The sequence below is a fragment of the Lampetra planeri genome, unplaced genomic scaffold (genome assembly GCF_965212315.1).
Source record: "Lampetra planeri unplaced genomic scaffold, kcLamPlan1.2.h2 scaffold_1803, whole genome shotgun sequence".
Taxonomy (NCBI): Eukaryota; Metazoa; Chordata; class Hyperoartia; order Petromyzontiformes; family Petromyzontidae; genus Lampetra; species Lampetra planeri.
Genome location: NW_027614544.1, coordinates 3801 through 25284, shown reverse-complemented (window position 1 = coordinate 25284; position 21484 = coordinate 3801). Strand labels below are relative to the sequence as shown.

At 57.5% G+C, this 21484-nt stretch overlaps 1 protein-coding gene across 1 annotated transcript; it reads left to right on the top strand.

Annotated features, from left to right (window-relative positions):
- Positions 1 to 6: 6 nt before the first annotated feature.
- LOC144739948 (cell division cycle protein 16 homolog) lies at positions 7 to 18697 on the top strand. The gene is made up of 6 exons (XM_078622830.1): positions 7 to 49; positions 2089 to 2241; positions 3699 to 3762; positions 11826 to 11887; positions 18163 to 18229; positions 18677 to 18697. Exons 1-6 carry the CDS (start codon positions 42 to 44, stop codon positions 18695 to 18697), a joined length of 375 nt encoding a protein of 124 aa, XP_078478956.1. The 5' UTR covers positions 7 to 41.
- The last annotated feature ends 2787 nt before the right edge of the window (positions 18698 to 21484 follow it).

Sequence of the window (21484 nt, the reverse complement as noted above, 5' to 3'; positions counted from 1 at the left end):
CGACCAGGCCATGGCCGCCGTACTTCACCGCAGCGCAGCTCATGCGAGGGTGACTCTCTCGCCTCGCCTCACTCGCTCGCCCACTCGCTCACTGACCCACTCGCTCACACCACTCACTCGCCCACTCGCTCACCCACTCGCGCGCATGCTCATCCACTCACTCACTGACCCACTCGCTCACCCACTCACTCGCCCACTCACCTACATATTCGATCACCCACACACCCACCAACCCCCCCTCCCCCCACCCACCCACCACCCCCCCCACCCCCCCTCACTCACCACCCCCCTCACTCACCACCCCCTCACCCACCACCCCCCTCACTCACCACCCCCCTCACTCACCACCCCCCACCACCCCCCTCACTCACCACCCCCCCACCACCACCCCCCCCACCCCCCACCACCCCCCTCACTCACCACCCCCCTCACCTCACCACCCCCCTCACCCACCACCCCCCCCACCCCCCACCACCCCCCCACTCACCACCCCCCCTCACTCACCACCCCCCTCACTCACCACCCCCCTCACCCACCACCCCCCCCCCCCCCCCACCCCCCCCCCCACCCCCCCCCACCCACCACCCCCCTCACTCACCACCCCCCCCACCCACCACCCCCCCACCCACCACCCCCCCACCCACCACCCCCCCCCACACCCCCACCACCCCCCTCACTCACCACCACCCCCCACCACCACCACCCCCACCCCCCACCCACCCACACCCACCCACCCACTCCCACCACCCCACCACACCCACCACCCCCCCCCCACCCCACCCCCCCCACCCACCACCCCCCCCACCCCCCACCACCCCCCTCACTCACCACCCCCCTCACCACCACCACCCCCTCACCACCACCCCCCCTCACCCACCACCCCCCCCACCCCCCCACCACCCCCCCTCACCCACCACCCCCCTCACTCACCACCCCCCCTCACCCACCACCCCCCTCACTCACCACCCCCCTCACTCACCACCCCCCCTCACTCACCACCCCCCTCACCCACCCACCACCCTTACCACCCCCCACCACCCCCCTCACTCACCACCCCCCTCACTCACCACCCCCCTCACCCCACCACCCCCCCCCCACCCCCCACCACCCCCCTCACTCACCACCCCCCTCACTCACCACCCCCCTCACTCACCACCCCCCTCACCCACCACCCCCCCCACCCCCCACCACCCCCCCTCACCCACCACCCCCTCACTCACCACCCCCCCTCACCCACCCACCCCCCTCACTCACCACCCCCCCTCACTCACCACCCCCCCTCACCCACCACCCCCCTCACTCACCACCCCCCCTCACCCACCACCCCCCTCACTCACCACCCCCCTCACTCACCACCCCCCTCACTCACCACCCCCCTCACTCACCACCCCCCCTCACTCACCACCCCCCCTCACTCACCACCCTGACCACCTCTACCACCCCCCTCACTCACCACCCCCCTCACTCACCACCCCCCCTCACTCACCACCCTGACCACCTCTACCACCCCCCTCACTCACCACCCCCCTCACTCACCACCCCCCTCACTCACCACCCCCCCCTCACTCACCACCCCCCTCACTCACCACCCCCCTCACCCACCACCCCCCCTCACTCACCACCCCCCTCACTCACCACCCCCCTCACTCACCACCCCCCTCACTCACCACCCCCCTCACTCACCACCCCCCTCACTCACCACCCCCCTCACCCACCACCCCCCTCACTCACCACCCCCCTCACTCACCACCCCCCTCACCCACCACCCCCCTCACTCACCACCCCCCCTCACCCACCACCCCCCTCACTCACCACCCCCCTCACTCACCACCCCCCCTCACTCACCACCCCCCTCACCCACCACCCCCCTCACTCACCACCCCCCTCACTCACCACCCCCCTCACTCACCACCCCCCTCACTCACCCACCCCCCTCACTCACCACCCCCCTCACCCACACCACCCCCCTCACTCACCACCCCCCTCACTCACCACCCCCCTCACTCACCACCCCCCTCACTCACCACCCCCCTCACTCACCACCCCCCCCCTCACTCACCACCCCCCTCACCCCTCACCCCCCCCCAGGTGCCACCTGCCGCTGCTGTACATCGGCCTGGAGTACGGCCTCACCAACAACCCGCGTCTGGCCGAGAGGTTCTTCAGCAAGGCGTTGAGCATCGCCCCCGAGGACCCCTTCGTGTTGCACGAGATGGGGGTCGTCGCCTTCCAGAACGAGAAGTGAGGACGCTGGGGGTGGGGGGTGGGGGTGGTGGGTGGGGGGGGGTGGGGTGGGGGGTGGGGTGGGGGGTGGGGTGGGGTGGGGTGGGTGGGTTTGTACGTGAGTCTGGATCTCTGTGATGAGTTTGTGGGTCTCTGTGGTGAGTCTGTGGGTCTTTGTGTGGTGAGTTTGTGGGTCATTGTGTGGTGAGTCTGGGTCGCTGTGTGGTGAGTCTGTGGGTCTCTGTGATGAGTCTCTGTGTGGTGAGTCTGTGGGTCTCTGTGTGGTGAGTCTGTGGGTCTCTGTGATGAGTTTGTGGGTCTCTGTGTGGTGAGTCTGTGGGTCTCTGTGATGAGTTTGTGGGTCTCTGTGTGGTGAGTATGTGGGTCTCTGTGTGGTGAGTCTGTGGGTCTCTATGTGATGAGTCTGTGGGTCTCTGTGTGGTGAGTCTGTGGGTCTCTGTGATGAGTTTGTGGGTTTCTGTGTGGTGAGTTTGTGGGTCTCTGTGTGGTGAGTCTGTGGGTCTCTGTGTGATGAGTTTGTGGGTCTCTGTGTGATGAGTCTATGGGTCTCTGTGTGAGTCTGTGGGTCTCTGTGTGGTGAGTCTGTGGGTCTCTGTGTGGGTCTGTGGGTCTCTGTTTGGGTCTCTGTGTGAGTCTGTGGGTCTCTGTGTGAGTCTGTGGGTCTCTGTGTGAGTCTGTGGGTCTCTGTGTGGTGAGTCTCTGGGTCTCTGTGTGGTGAGTCTGTGGGTCTCTGTGTGAGTCTGTGGGTCTCTGTGTGGTGAGTCTCTGGGTCTCTGTGTGGTGGGTCCTGTGGGTCTCTGTGTGGTGAGTCTGTGGGTCTCTGTGTGGTGAGTATGTGGGTCTCTGTGTGGTGAGTATGTGGGTCTCTGTGTGGTGAGTCTGTGGGTCTCTGTGTGGTGAGTCTGTGCGTCTCTGTGTGGTGAGTCTGTGGGTCTCTGTGTGGTGAGTCTGTGCGTCTCTGTGTGGTGAGTCTGTGGGTCTCTGTGTGAGTCTGCGGGTCTCTGTGTGGTGAGTCTGCGGGTCTCTGTGTGGTGAGTCTGTGGGTCTCTGTGTGGTGAGTATGTGGGTCTCTGTGTGGTGAGTCTGTGGGTCTCTGTGTGGTGAGTCTGTGCGTCTCTGTGTGGTGAGTCTGTGGGTCTCTGTGTGGTGAGTCTGCGGGTCTCTGTGTGGTGAGTCTGCGGGTCTCTGTGTGGTGAGTCTGTGGGTCTCTGTGTGGTGAGTCTGTGGGTCTCTGTGTGGTGAGTCTGTGGGTCTCTGTGTGGGTCTCTGTGTGGGTCTGTGGGTCTCTGTTTGGGTCTCTGTGTGAGTCTGTGGGTCTCTGTGTGAGTCTGTGGGTCTCTGTGTGAGTCTGTGGGTCTCTGTGTGGTGAGTCTGTGGGTCTCTGTGTGGTGGGTGTGCGGGTCTCTATGCGTTGGTGGTCCCAGCCACCGTTGTCTCTCCTGTGCCCCACGCAGCTGGAAGGCAGCACACAAACATTTCACAGACGCACTCAACAAGATCAAGGCCATAGGGAATGAGGTACTCACTCACCCAACCACTCACCTACTCACCCACCCAACCACTCACCTACTCACCCACGCACTCACTCACCTACTCACCCACCCACTCACTCACCCAACCACTCACCTACTCACTCACCCAACCACTCACCTACTCACCCACCCACTCACTTACTCACTCACCCAACCACTCACCTACTCACTCACCCAACCACTCACCTACTCAACCCACCCACTCACCTACTCGACCCACCCACTCACTTACTCACTCACCCAACCACTCACCTACTCACCCACCCAACCACTCACCTACTCACCCACCCACTCACTCACCTACTCACTCACCCAACCACTCACCTACTCACTCACCCAACCACTCACCTACTCACTCACCCAACCACTCACCTACTCACTCACCCAACCACTCACCTACTCACTCACCCAACCACTCACCTACTCACTCACCCAACCACTCACCTACTCACTCACCCAACCACTCACCTACTCACCCACCCCACTCACTTACTCACCCACTCACCTACTCACTCACCCAACCACTCACCTACTCACCCACCCACTCACTTACTCACCCACTCACTTACTCACTCACCCACCCACTCACCTACTCACTCACCCAACCACTCACCTACTCACCCACCCACTCACTCACCTACTCACTCACCCAACCACTCACCTACTCACTCACCCAACCACTCACCTACTCACCCACCCACTCACTCACCCACCCACTCACCTACTCACTCACCCAACCACTCACCTACTCACCCACCCACTCACTTACTCACTCACCCACCCACTCACCTACTCACTCACCCAACCACTCACCTACTCACCCACCCACTCACTTACTCACCCAACCACTCACCTACTCACTCACCCAACCACTCACCTACCCACTCACCCAACCACTCACCTACTCACCCACCCACTCACTCACCCACCCACTCACCTACTCACTCACCCAACCACTCACCTACTCACCCACCCACTCACTTACTCACCCACTCACTTACTCACTCACCCACCCACTCACCTACTCACTCACCCAACCACTCACCTACTCACCCACCCACTCACTCACCTACTCACTCACCCAACCACTCACCTACTCACTCACCCAACCACTCACCTACTCACCCACCCACTCACTCACCCACCCACTCACCTACTCACTCACCCAACCACTCACCTACTCACCCACCCACTCACTTACTCACTCACCCACCCACTCACCTACTCACTCACCCAACCACTCACCTACTCACCCACCCACTCACTTACTCACCCAACCACTCACCTACTCACTCACCCAACCACTCACCTACCCACTCACCCAACCACTCACCTACTCACCCACCCACTCACTCACCCACCCACTCACCTACTCACTCACCCAACCACTCACCTACTCACCCACCCACTCACTTACTCACCCAACCACTCACCTACTCACTCACCCAACCACTCACCTACTCACCCACCCACTCACTTACTCACTCACCCACCCACTCACCTACTCACTCACCCAACCACTCACCTACTCACCCACCCACTCACTTACTCACCCAACCACTCACCTACTCACCCACCCACTCACTTACTCACCCAACCACTCACCTACTCACCCACGCACTCACTCACCTACTCACCCACCCACTCGGTCACCCACCCACTCACCTACTCACCCACCTACTCACTCACCTACTCACCCACCCACTCATCTACTCACCCAACCACTCACCTACTCACCCACTCACTCACTCACTCACCTACTCACCCACCCACCCACTCACCTACTTACCCACTCACTCACCTCACCCACCCACTCACCCACTCACTCACCTACCCACCCACTCACTCACCTACTCACCCAACCACTCACCTACTCACCCATGCACTCACTCACCTACTCACCCAACCACTCACCTAATCTACCACGCACTCACTCACCTACTCACCCAACCACTCACCTACTCACCCACCCACTCACCTACTCACCCAACCACTCACCTACTCACCCACACACTCACTCACCTACTCACCCACCTACTCACTTACTCACCCACCCACTCACTCACCTACTCACCCACCTACTCACCTACTCACCCACCCACTCACCTCCTCACCCACCCACTCACCCACCCAACCACTCACCCACGCACTCACCCACTCACCTACTCACCCACTCACTCACCTACTCACCCAACCACTCACCTACTCACCCAACCACTCACCTACTCACTCACCTACTCACCCAACCACTCACCTACTCACCCACCCACTCACCTCCTCACCCACCCACTCACCCACCCAACCACTCACCCCACGCACTCACCCACTCACCTACTCACCCACTCACTCACCTACTCACTCAACCACTCACCTACTCACCGAACCACTCACCTACTCACCCACCCAACCACTTACCTACTCACCCACTCACTCACCCACGCACTCACCTACTCACCCACCCACTCACCTACTCACCCACTCACTCACCTACTCACCCACCCACTCACCCCACTCACCCCACTCACCCAAGCACTCACCAACGCACTCACTCACCTACTCACCCACCTACTCACCTACTCACTCACCTACTCACCCACCCCACTCACCTACTCACTCACCTACTCACCCACCCAATCACCTACTCACCCAACCACTCACATACTCACCCACGCACTCACTCACCCACCCACTCACCTACTCGCCCACCCACTCACCTACTCACCCAACCACTCACCTACTCACCCAACCACTCACCTACTCACCCACCCACTCACCTACTCACTCACCTACTCACCCACCCACTCACCTACTCACCCAACTTCTCACCTACTCACCCACTCACTCACCCAACCACTCACCTACTCACCCACCCACTCACCTACTCACCCAACCACTCACCTACTCACCCACGCACTCACTCATCCACCCACTCACCTACTCACCCACCCACTCACCTACCCACCCAACCACTCACCCTACTCACCCAACCACTCACCTACTCACCCAACCACTCACCTACTCACCCACCCACTCACCTACTCACCCAACCACTCACCTACTCACCCAACCACTCACCTACTCACCCACGCACTCACTCACCCACCCACTCACCTTCTCACCTACTCACCCACTCACTCACCTCACCCACTCACCCACCCACTCACCCACTCACCCACTCACTCACCCACCGACTCACTCACTCACCCACCGACTCAACTTCTCACCCTACCCACTTATTCACCGACTCATCCGCCCACTCAATCATCCGCTCTCTCATTCACCCACCCACTTACTCACCTAACCATCCACTCACTCACCCACCCATGCACCTAACCACTCACCCATCTGCTCACCCACTCACCCACCCACTCACTCATCTGCTCACCCACTCGCCTAACCACCCGCTCACCCACTCACCTAACCACCAACTCACCCGCTCACCCACTCACCTCACCACCCACTCACCTAACCACCCGCTCACCCACTCACCTAACCACCCACTCACCTAACCACCCACTCACCTAACCACCCGCCTCACCCACTCACCTAACCATCCACTCACCTAACCACCCGCTCACCTAACCACCCGCTCACCCACTCACCTAACCACCCACTCACCTCACCACCCACTCACCTAACCACCCGCTCACCCACTCACCTAACCACCAACTCACCCGCTCACCCACTCACCTAACCACCCACTCACCTAACCACCCGCTCACCCACTCACCTAACCACCCACTCACCTCACCACCCACTCACCCACTCACCTAACCACCCACTCACCTAACCACCCGCTCACCCACTCACCTAACCACCCACTCACCTAACCACCCGCTCACCCACTCACCTACCACCCACTCACCTAACCACCCGCTCACCCACTCACCTAACCACCCACTCACCTAACCACCCGCTCACCCACTCACCTAACCACCCGCTCACCTAACCACCCGCTCACCCACTCACCTAACCACCCACTCACCTAACCACCTGCTCACCCACTCACCTAACCTAACCACCCACTCACCTAACCACCCGCTCACCCACTCACCTAACCACCCACTCACCTAACCACCCGCTCACCCACTCACCTAACCATCCACTCACCTAACCACCCGCTCACCCACTCACCTAACCACCCACTCACCTAACCACCCGCTCACCCACTCACCTAACCACCCACTCACCTCACCACCCACTCACCCACTCACCTAACCACCCACTCACCTAACCACCCGCTCACCCACTCACCTAACCATCCACTCACCTAACCACCCGCTCACCCACTCACCTAACCATCCACTCACCTAACCACCCGCTCTCCCACTCACCTAACCATCCACTCACCTCACCACCCACTCACCCACTCACCTAACCACCCACTCACCTAACCACCCGCTCACCCACTCACCTAACCACCCACTCACCTCACCACCCACTCACCCACTCACCTAACCACCCACTCACCTAACCACCCGCTCACCCACTCACCTAACCATCCACTCACCTAACCACCCGCTCTCCCACTCACCTAACCATCCACTCACCTCACCACCCACTCACCCACTCACCTAACCACCCACTCACCTCACCACCCGCTCACCCACTCACCTAACCACCCACTCACCTAACCACCCGCTCACCCACTCACCTAACCACCCACTCACCTCACCACCCACTCACCTAACCACCCGCTCACCCACTCACCTAACCAAACTCACCCGCTCACCCACTCACCTAACCACCCACTCACCTAACCACCCGCTCATCCACTCACCTAACCATCCACTCACCTAACCACCCGCTCACCCACTCACCTAACCACCCCGCTCACCTAACCACCCGCTCACCCACTCACCTAACCACCCACTCACCTCACCACCCACTCACCTAACCACCCGCTCACCCACTCACCTAACCATCCACTCACCTAACCACCCGCTCACCCACTCACCTAACCATCCGCTCACCTAACCACCCGCTCACCCACTCACCTAACCACCCACTCACCTCACCACCCACTCACCTAACCACCCGCTCACCCACTCACCTAACCATCCACTCACCTAACCATACACTCACCGAACCACTCACCTACTCACCCACCCAACCACTTACCTACTCACCCACTCACTCACCCACGCACTCACCTACTCACCCACCCACTCACCTACTCACCCACTCACTCACCTACTCACCCACCCACTCACCCCACTCACCCCACTCACCCAAGCACTCACCTACTCACCAACGCACTCACTCACCTACTCACCCACCTACTCACCTACTCACTCACCTACTCACCCCACCCACTCACCTACTCACTCACCTACTCACCCACCCAATCACCTACTCACCCAACCACTCACATACTCACCCACGCACTCACTCACCCACCCACTCACCTACTCACCCACCCACTCACCTACTCACCCAACCACTCACCTACTCACCCAACCACTCACCTACTCACCCACCCACTCACCTACTCACTCACCTACTCACCCACCCACCCACTCACCTACTCACCCAACTTCTCACCTACTCACCCACTCACTCACCCAACCACTCACCTACTCACTCACCCACTCACCTACTCACCCAACCACTCACCTACTCACCCACGCACTCACTCATCCACCCACTCACCTACTCACCCACCCACTCACCTACCCACCCAACCACTCACCTACTCACCCAACCACTCACCTACTCACCCAAGCACTCACCTACTCACCCACCCACTCACCTACTCACCCAACCACTCACCTACTCACCCAACCACTCACCTACTCACCCACGCACTCACTCACCCACCCACTCACCTTCTCACCTACTCACCCACTCACTCACCTCACCCACTCACCCACCCACTCACCCACTCACCCACTCACTCACCCACCGACTCACTCACTCACCCACCGACTCAACTTCTCACCCTACCCACTTATTCACCGACTCATCCGCCCACTCAATCATCCGCTCTCTCATTCACCCACCCACTTACTCACCTAACCATCCACTCACTCACCCACCCATGCACCTAACCACTCACCCATCTGCTCACCCACTCACCCACCCACTCACTCATCTGCTCACCCACTCGCCTAACCACCCGCTCACCCACTCACCTAACCACCAACTCACCCGCTCACCCACTCACCTCACCACCCACTCACCTAACCACCCGCTCACCCACTCACCTAACCATCCACTCACCTAACCACCCGCTCACCCACTCACCTCACCACCCACTCACCTAACCACCCGCTCACCCACTCACCTAACCACCCACTCACCTAACCACCCACTCACCTAACCACCCGCTCACCCACTCACCTAACCATCCACTCACCTAACCACCCGCTCACCTAACCACCCGCTCACCCACTCACCTAACCACCCACTCACCTCACCACCCACTCACCTAACCACCCGCTCACCCACTCACCTAACCACCAACTCACCCGCTCACCCACTCACCTAACCACCCACTCACCTAACCACCCGCTCACCCACTCACCTAACCATCCACTCACCTAACCACCCGCTCACCTAACCACCCGCACACCCACTCACCTAACCATCCACTCACCTGACCACCCGCTCACCCACTCACCTAACCACCCACTCACCTAACCACCCGCTCACCCACTCACCTAACCACCCACTCACCTAACCACCCGCTCACCCACTCACCTAACCACCCACTCACCTAACCACCCGCTCACCCACTCACCTAACCACCCACTCACCTAACCACCCGCTCACCTAACCACCCGCTCACCCACTCACCTAACCACCCACTCACCCACTCACCTAACCACCCACTCACCTAACCACCCGCTCACCCACTCACCTAACCACCCGCTCACCCACTCACCTAACCACCCACTCACCTAACCACCCGCTCACCCACTCACCTAACCATCCACTCACCTAACCACCCGCTCACCCACTCACCTCACCACCCACTCACCTAACCACCCGCTCACCCACTCACCTAACCACCAACTCACCCGCTCACCCACTCACCTAACCACCCACTCACCTAACCACCCGCTCACCCACTCACCTAACCACCAACTCACCCGCTCACCCCACTCACCTAACCACCCACTCACCTAACCACCCACTCACCTAACCACCCGCTCACCCACTCACCTAACCACCAACTCACCCGCTCACCCACTCACCTAACCATCCACTCACCTAACCACCCGCTCACCCACTCACCTCACCACCCGCTCACCTAACCACCCGCTCACCCCACTCACCTAACCACCCGCTCACCTAACCACCCACTCACCTAACCACCCACTCACCTCACCACCCGCTCACCCACTCACCTAACCACCCACTCACCTAACCACCCACTCACCTAACCACCCACTCACCTCACCACCCGCTCACCCACTCACCTAACCACCCACTCACCTAACCACCCACTCACCTAACCACCCACTCACCTAACCACCCGCTGACCCACTCACCTAACCACCCACTCACCTCACCACCCACTCACCCACTCACCTAACCACCCACTCACCTAACCACCCGCTCACCTAACCACCCGCTCACCCACTCACCTAACCAGCCACTCACCCACTCACCTCACCACCCACTCACCTAACCACCCGCTCACCCACTCACCTCACCACCCACTCACCTAACCACCCGCTCACCCACTCACCTAACCACCAACTCACCCGCTCACCCACTCACCTAACCACCCGCTCACCTAACCACCCGCTCACCCACTCACCTAACCACCCACTCACCTCACCACCCACTCACCTAACCACCCGCTCACCCACTCACCTAACCATCCACTCACCTAACCACCCGCTCACCTAACCACCCGCTCACCCACTCACCTAACCATCCACTCACCTAACCACCCGCTCACCTAACCACCCACTCACCTAACCACCCACTCACCTAACCACCCACTCACCTAACCACTCACCCATCTGCTCACCCACCCACTCACCTAACCACCCACTCACCTAACCACCCGCTGACCCGTGCGTTTGTGTGTCACAGGTCACAGCCGAGAAGTGGGAGCCTCTCTTGAACAATCTGGGACACGTGTGTCGCAAGCTGCAGTGAGTACGGCACGACTCACCTACTCACTCACCTACTCACCTACTCACCCACACCCTCACCTACTCACTCACCTACTCACTCACCTACTCACTCACCTACTCACCTACTCACCCACACCCTCACCTACTCACTCACCTACTCACCCACTCACCTACTCACTCACCTACTCACTCACCTACTCACTCACCTACTCACCTACTCACCCACACCCTCACCTACTCACTCACCTACTCACCTACTCACCCACACCCTCACCTACTCACTCACCTACTCACCTACTCACCCACACCCTCACCTACTCACTCACCTACTCACTCACCTACTCACCCACTCACCTACTCACTCACCTACTCACTCACCTACTCACTCACCTACTCACCTACTCACTCACCTACTCACCCACTCACCTACTCACTCACCTACTCACTCACCTACTCACTCACCTACTCACCTACTCACTCACCTACTCACCCACTCACCTACTCACTCACCTACTCACTCACCTACTCACTCACCTACTCACCTACTCACTCACCTACTCACCTACTCACTCACCTACTCACCCACATACTCACCTACTCACCCACATACTCAGCTACTCATTCACGCACTCACCTACTCACTCACCTACTCACCTACTCACTCACCTACTCACCCACTCACTCACCTACTCACCTACTCACCCACTCACTCACCTACTCACTCACCTACTCACCTACTCACTCACCTACTCACTCACCTACTCACCTACTCACTCACGCCCTCACCTACTCACCTACTCACGCACTCACCTACTCACTCACCTACTCACCTACTCACTCACCTACTCACCTACTCACCTACTCACTCACCTACTCACTCACCTACTCACCCACACCCTCACCTACTCACTCACCTACTCACCTACTCACCTACTCACCCACACCCTCACCTACTCACTCACCTACTCACTCACCTACTCACTCACCTACTCACCTACTCACCTACTCACTCACCTACTCACCTACTCACCCACACCCTCACCTACTCACTCACCTACTCACTCACCTACTCACCCACTCACCTACTCACTCACCTACTCACTCACCTACTCACTCACCTACTCACCTACTCACCCACACCCTCACCTACTCACTCACCTACTCACTCACCTACTCACCCACTCACCTACTCACTCACCTACTCACTCACCTACTCACTCACCTACTCACCTACTCACTCACCTACTCACCCACTCACCTACTCACTCACCTACTCACTCACCTACTCACTCACCTACTCACTCACCTACTCACCTACTCACTCACCTACTCACCCACTCACCTACTCACTCACCTACTCACTCACCTACTCACTCACCTACTCAACTACTCACTCACCTACTCACTCACCTACTCACCTACTCACCTACTCACTCACCTACTCACCTACTCACTCACCTACTCACCTACTCACTCACCTACTCACCCACTCACCTACTCACTCACCTACTCACTCACCTACTCACTCACCTACTCACCTACTCACTCACCTACTCACCCACTCACCTACTCACTCACCTACTCACCTACTCACTCACCTACTCACCTACTCACTCACCTACTCACCCACATACTCACCTACTCACCCACATACTCACCTACTCACTCACCTACTCACCCACTCACCTACTCACTCACCTACTCACCTACTCACTCACCTACTCACCTACTCACCTACTCACTCACCTACTCACCCACATACTCACCTACTCACCCACATACTCACCTACTCATTCACGCACTCACCTACTCACTCACCTACTCACTCACCTACTCACCCACTCACTCACCTACTCACCTACTCACCCACTCACCTACTCACTCACCTACTCACTCACCTACTCACCTACTCACCCACACCCTCACCTACTCACTCACCTACTCACCCACTCACCTACTCACTCACCTACTCACTCACCTACTCACTCACCTACTCACCTACTCACCCACACCCTCACCTACTCACTCACCTACTCACTCACCTACTCACCCACTCACCTACTCACTCACCTACTCACTCACCTACTCACTCACCCTACTCACTCACCTACTCACCTACTCACCCACACCCTCACCTACTCACTCACCTACTCACTCACCTACTCACTCACCTACTCACCTACTCACCCACACCCTCACCTACTCACTCACCTACTCACTCACCTACTCACTCACCTACTCACTCACCTACTCACCCACTCACCTACTCACTCACCTACTCACCTACTCACTCACCTACTCACTCACCTACTCACTCACCTACTCAACTACTCACTCACCTACTCACTCACCTACTCACCTACTCACCTACTCACTCACCTACTCACCTACTCACTCACCTACTCACTCACCTACTCACCCACTCACCTACTCACTCACCTACTCACTCACCTACTCACTCACCTACTCACCTACTCACTCACCTACTCACCTACTCACTCACCTACTCACCCACATACTCACCTACTCACCCACATACTCACCTACTCACTCACCTACTCACCCACTCACCTACTCACTCACCTACTCACCTACTCACTCACCTACTCACCTACTCACTCACCTACTCACCCACATACTCACCTACTCACCCACATACTCACCTACTCATTCACGCACTCACCTACTCACTCACCTACTCACTCACCTACTGACCCACTCACTCACCTACTCACCTACTCACCCACTCACCTACTCACTCACCTACTCACTCACCTACTCACCTACTCACTCACGCCCATACCTACTCACCTACTCACGCACTCACCTACTCACTCACCTACTCACCTACTCACTCACCTACTCACTCACCTACTCACCTACTCACCCACACCCTCACCTACTCACTCACCTACTCACTCACCTACTCACCCACTCACCTACTCACTCACCTACTCACTCACCTACTCACTCACCTACTCACCTACTCACTCACCTACTCACCCACTCACCTACTCACTCACCTACTCACTCACCTACTCACTCACCTACTCACCTACTCACTCACCTACTCACCCACTCACCTACTCACTCACCTACTCACCTACTCACCTACTCACTCACCTACTCACCCACATACTCACCTACTCACCCACATACTCACCTACTCATTCACGCACTCACCTACTCACTCACCTACTCACCTACTCATTCACCTACTCACCCACTCACTCACCTACTCACCTACTCACCCACTCACTCACCTACTCACTCACCTACTCACCTACTCACTCACCTACTCACTCACCTACTCACCTACTCACTCACGCCCTCACCTACTCACCTACTCACGCACTCACCTACTCACTCACCTACTCACCTACTCACTCACCTACTCACCTACTCACCCACGCACTCACCTACTCACTCACGCACTCACCTACTCACTCACCTACTAACTCACCTACTCACTCACGCACTCACCTACTAACTCACCTACTCACTCACGCACTCACCTACTAACTCACCTACTCACCCACGCCCTCACCTACTCACTCACTCACCTACTCACTCACTCACTCACCTACTTACTCACACCCTCACCCACTCACCTACTCACTCACCTACTCACACACTCACCTACTCACTCACCTACTCACACACTCACCTACTCACCTACTCACTCACCTACTCACCTACTCACCTACTCACTCACTCACCTACTCACTCACTCACTCACCTACTCACCCACTCACCTACTCACTCACTCACTCACCCACTCACCTACTCACCTACTCACTCACCTACTCACCTACTCACTCACACCCCTCACCCACTCAACTACTCACTCACCTACTCACTCACCTACCCACTCACCTACTCACCTACTTACTCACCTACTCACCAACTCACCTATTCACTCACACCCTCACCCACTCACCTACTCACTCACCTACTCACACACTCACCTACTCACTCACCTACTCACTCACTCACCTACTCACTCACCCACTCACCTACTCACTCAAACCCTCACCTACTCACCTACTCACTCACCTACTCACACACTCACCTACTCACTCACCTACTCACTCACTCACACCCTCACCTACTCACCCACTCACTCACCTACTCACTCACTCACCTACTCACTCACCCACTCACCCACTCACCTACTCACTCACACCCTCACCTACTCACCTACTCACTCCACCTACTCACTCACCCACTCACCCACTCACCTACTCACTCACACCCTCACCCACTCACCTACTCACTCACCTACTCACACACTCACCTACTCACTCACCTACTCACCCACTCACCTACTCACTCACACCCTCACCTACTCACCTACTCACTCACCTACTCACCACACTCACCTACTCACTCACCTACTCACCTCACTCACCTACTCACACACTCACTCACACACTCACCTACTCACTCACCCACTCACCCACTCACCTACTCACTCACACCCTCACCTACTCACCTACTCACTCACCTACTCACACACTCACCTACTCACTCACACCCTCACCTACTCACCTACTCACTCACCTACTCACCTCACCCACTCACCCACTCACCTACTCACTCACCTACTCACGCCACTCACCTACTCACTCACACCTCACCTACTCACCTACTCACTCACCTACTCACTCACCCCACTCACCTACTCACTCACACCCTCACCCACTCACCTACTCACTCACCTACTCACACACTCACCTACTCACTCACCTACTCCCAACTCACCTACTCACTCACACCCTCACTCACTCACCACTACCCTCACCCACTCACCTACTCACTCACCTACTCACACACTCACCTACTCACTCACCTACTCACCCACCTCACCTACTCACACCTCACCTACTCACCTACTCACTCACCTACTCACACACTCACCTACTCACTCACCTACTCACTCACTCACACCCTCACCTACTCACCTACTCACTCACCTACTCACACACTCACCTACTCACTCACCTACTCACTCACTCACCTACTCACTCACCACTCACCCACTCACCTACTCACTCACCTACTCACCCACTCACCCCTTCACTCACCTACTCACTCACACCCTCAACCTACTCACTCACCTACTCACACACTCACCTACTCACTCACCTACTCACTCACTCACCTACTCACTCACCCACTCACCCACTCACCTACTCACTCACACCCTCACCTACTCACCTACTCACTCACCTACTCACACACTCACCTACTCACTCACACCCTCACCTACCTCACCTACTCACTCACCTACTCACTCACCCACTCACCCACTCACCTACTCACTCACACCCTCACCTACTCACCTACTCACTCACCTACTCACTCACCCACTCACCCACTCACCTACTCACTCACACCCTCACCTACTCACCTACTCACTCACCTACTCACTCACCTACTCACACACTCACCTACTCACTCACCTACTCACCAACTCACCTACTCACTCACACCCTCACTTACTCACTCACACCCTCACCCACTCACCTACTCACTCACCTACTCACACACTCACCTACTCACTCACCTACTCACCCACTCACCTACTCACTCACACCCTCACCTACTCACCTACTCACTCACCTACTCACACACTCACCTACTCACTCACCTACTCACTCACTCACACCCTCACCTACTCACCTACTCACTCACCTACTCACACACTCACCTACTCACTCACCTACTCACTCACTCACCTACTCACTCACCCACTCACCCACTCACCTACTCACTCACCTAATCACCCACTCACCCCTTCACTCACCTACTCACTCACACCCTCACCTACTCACTCACCTACTCACACACTCACCTACTCACTCACCTACTCACTCACCTACTCACTCACTCACCTACTCACTCACCCACTCACCCACTCACCTACTCACTCACACCCTCACCTACTCACCTACTCACTCACCTACTCACACACTCACCTACTCACTCACACCCTCACCTACTCACCTACTCACTCACCTATTCACTCACCCACTCACCCACTCACCTACTCACTCACACCCCTCACCTACTCACCTACTCACTCACCTACTCACACACTCACCTACTCACTCACACCCTCACCTACTCACCTACTCACTCACCTACTCACTCACCCACTCACCCACTCACCTACTCACTCACACCCTCACCTACTCACCTACTCACTAACCTACTCACCCACTCACCTACTCACTCACACCCTCACCCACTCACCTACTCACTCACCCACTCACCTACTCACCCCCCAGGCGGTACGGCGAGGCGCTAGAGTACCACCAGCAGGCGATGATGCTGGTGCCACAGAACGCCACCCACGTACTCACTCACCTACTCACCTACTCACTCACCTACTCACTCACTCACTCACCTACTCACACACTCACCTACTCACCTACCCACTCACCTACTCACTCACCTACTCACACACTCACCTACTCACTCACACCCTCACCTACTCACCTACTCACTCACCTATTCACTCACCCACTCACCCACTCACCTACTCACTCACACCCTCACCTACTCACCTACTCACTCACCTACTCACACACTCACCTACTCACTCACACCCTCACCTACTCACCTACTCACTCACCTACTCACTCACCCACTCACCCACTCACCTACTCACTCACACCCTCACCTACTCACCTACTCACTAACCTACTCACCCACTCACCTACTCACTCACACCCTCACCCACTCACCTACTCACTCACCCACTCACCTACTCACCCCCCAGGCGGTACGGCGAGGCGCTAGAGTACCACCAGCAGGCGATGATGCTGGTGCCACAGAACGCCACCACGTACTCACTCACCTACTCACCTACTCACTCACCTACTCACTCACTCACTCACCTACTCACACACTCACCTACTCACCTACCCACTCACCTACTCACTCACTCACCTACTCACCTACTCACTCACCTACTCACCTGCTCACTCACCTACTCACTCACCCCCCAGGCGGTACGGCGAGGCGCTAGAGTACCACCAGCAGGCGATGATGCTGGTGCCACAGAGCGCCACGACGTACTCACTCACCTACTCACCTACTCACTCACCTACTCACCCACTCACCTACTCACTCACTCACTCACCTACTCACACACTCACCTACTCACCTACCCACTCACCCACTCACCTACTCACCTACTCACTCACCTACTCACTCACTCACTCACCTACTCACACACTCACCTACTCACCTACCCACTCACCTACTCACTCACTCACCTACTCACCTACTCACTCACCTACTCACCTGCTCACTCACCTACTCACTCACCCCCCAGGCGGTACGGCGAGGCGCTAGAGTACCACCAGCAGGCGATGATGCTGGTGCCACAGAACGCCACCACGTACTCACTCACCTACTCACTCACTCACCTACTCACCCACTCAATCACTCACTCACCTACTCACCTACTCACTCACCTACTCACTCACCCCCCAGGCGGTACAGCGAGGCGCTAGAGTACCACCAGCAGGCGATGATGCTGGTGCCACAGAGCGCCACCACGTACTCACTCACCTACTCACCTACTCACTCACCTACTCACTCACCCACTCACCCACTCACCTACTCACACACTCACCTACTCACCTACTCACACACTCACCTACTCACCTACTCACTCACTCACTCACCTACTCACTCACTCACTCACCTACTCACTCACCCCCCAGGCGGTACGGCGAGGCGCTAGAGTACCACCAGCAGGCGATGATGCTGGTGCCACAGAGCGCCACCACGTACTCACTCACCTACTCACTCACCTACTCACCCACTCACCTACTCACCTACTCACCTACTCACTCACTCACTCACCTACTCACTCACCCCCCAGGCGGTGCAGCGAGGCGCTAGAGTACCACCAGCAGGCGATGATGCTGGTGCCACAGAGCGCCACCACGTACTCACTCACCTACTCACTCACCTACTCACCCACTCACCTACTCACCTACTCACTCACTCACTCACCTACTCACTCACCCCCCAGGCGGTGCAGCGAGGCGCTAGAGTACCACCAGCAGGCGATGATGCTGGTGCCACAGAGCGCCACGACGTACTCACTCACCTACTCACCTACTCACTCACCTACTCACTCACCCACTCACCTACTCACTCACCCACTCACTCACTCACCTACTCACACACTCACCTACTCACCCACTCACCCACTCACCTACTCACCTACTCACTCACCCACTCACCTACTCACTCACCCCCCAGGCGGTACGGCGAGGCGCTAGAGTACCACCAGCAGGCGATGATGCTGGTGCCACAGAGCGCCACCACGTACTCACTCACCTACTCACTCACTCACCTACTCACTCACCTACTCACCTACTCACTCACCCACCTCACCTACTCACTCACCCACTCACCTACTCACTCACCCCCCAGGCGGTACAGCGAGGCGCTAGAGTACCACCAGCAGGCGATGATGCTGGTGCCACAGAGCGCCACGACGTACTCACTCACCTACTCACCTACTCACTCACCTACTCACTCACCCACTCACCTACTCACTCACCCACTCACTCACTCACCTACTCACACACTCACCTACTCACCCACTCACCCATTCACCTACTCACCTACTCACTCACCCACTCACCTACTCACTCACCCCCCAGGCGGTACGGCGAGGCGCTAGAGTACCACCAGCAGGCGATGATGCTGGTGCCACAGAGCGCCACGACGTACTCACTCACCTACTCACCTACTCACTCACCTACTCACTCACCCACTCACCTACTCACTCACCCACTCACTCACTCACCTACTCACACACTCACCTACTCACCCACTCACCCATTCACCTACTCACCTACTCACTCACCCACTCACCTACTCACTCACCCCCCAGGCGGTACGGCGAGGCGCTAGAGTACCACCAGCAGGCGATGATGCTGGTGCCACAGAGCGCCACGACGTACTCACTCACCCACTCACTCACTCACCTACTCACTCACCTACTCACACACTCACCTACTCACACACTCACTCACCCTACTCACTCACTCACCTACTCACACACTCACTCACCTACTCACCTACACACTCACCCACTCACCCACTCACTCACTCACCTATTCACTCACTCACTCACCTACTCACCTACCCACTCACTCACTCACCTACTCACTCACCTACTCACACACTCACCTACCCACTCACCCACTCACCTACTCACACACTCACCTACCCACTCACCCACTCACCCACTCACCTACTCACCTACTCACTCACTCACTCACCTACTCACCTACCCACTCACCTACTCACTCACCCCCCAGGCGGTACAGCGAGGCGCTAGAGTACCACCAGCAGGCGATGATGCTGGTGCCACAGAGCGCCACCACGCACTCACTCACCTACTCACCTACACACTCACCCACTCACCCACTCACTCACTCACCTACTCACTCACTCACTCACCTACTCACCTACCCACTCACTCACTCACCTACTCACTCACCTACTCACACACTCACCTACCCACTCACCCACTCACCTACTCACACACTCACCTACCCACTCACCCACTCACCCACT

Excerpts from the sequence above, each read along its gene's own strand:
- LOC144739948 (XM_078622830.1), top strand. Across the intron at positions 2,242-3,698 it reads GTCGCCTTCCAGAACGAGAA|CTGGAAGGCAGCACACAAAC; the intron begins GTGAGGACGCTG and ends TGCCCCACGCAG. Across the intron at positions 3,763-11,825 it reads TCAAGGCCATAGGGAATGAG|GTCACAGCCGAGAAGTGGGA; the intron begins GTACTCACTCAC and ends TGTGTGTCACAG.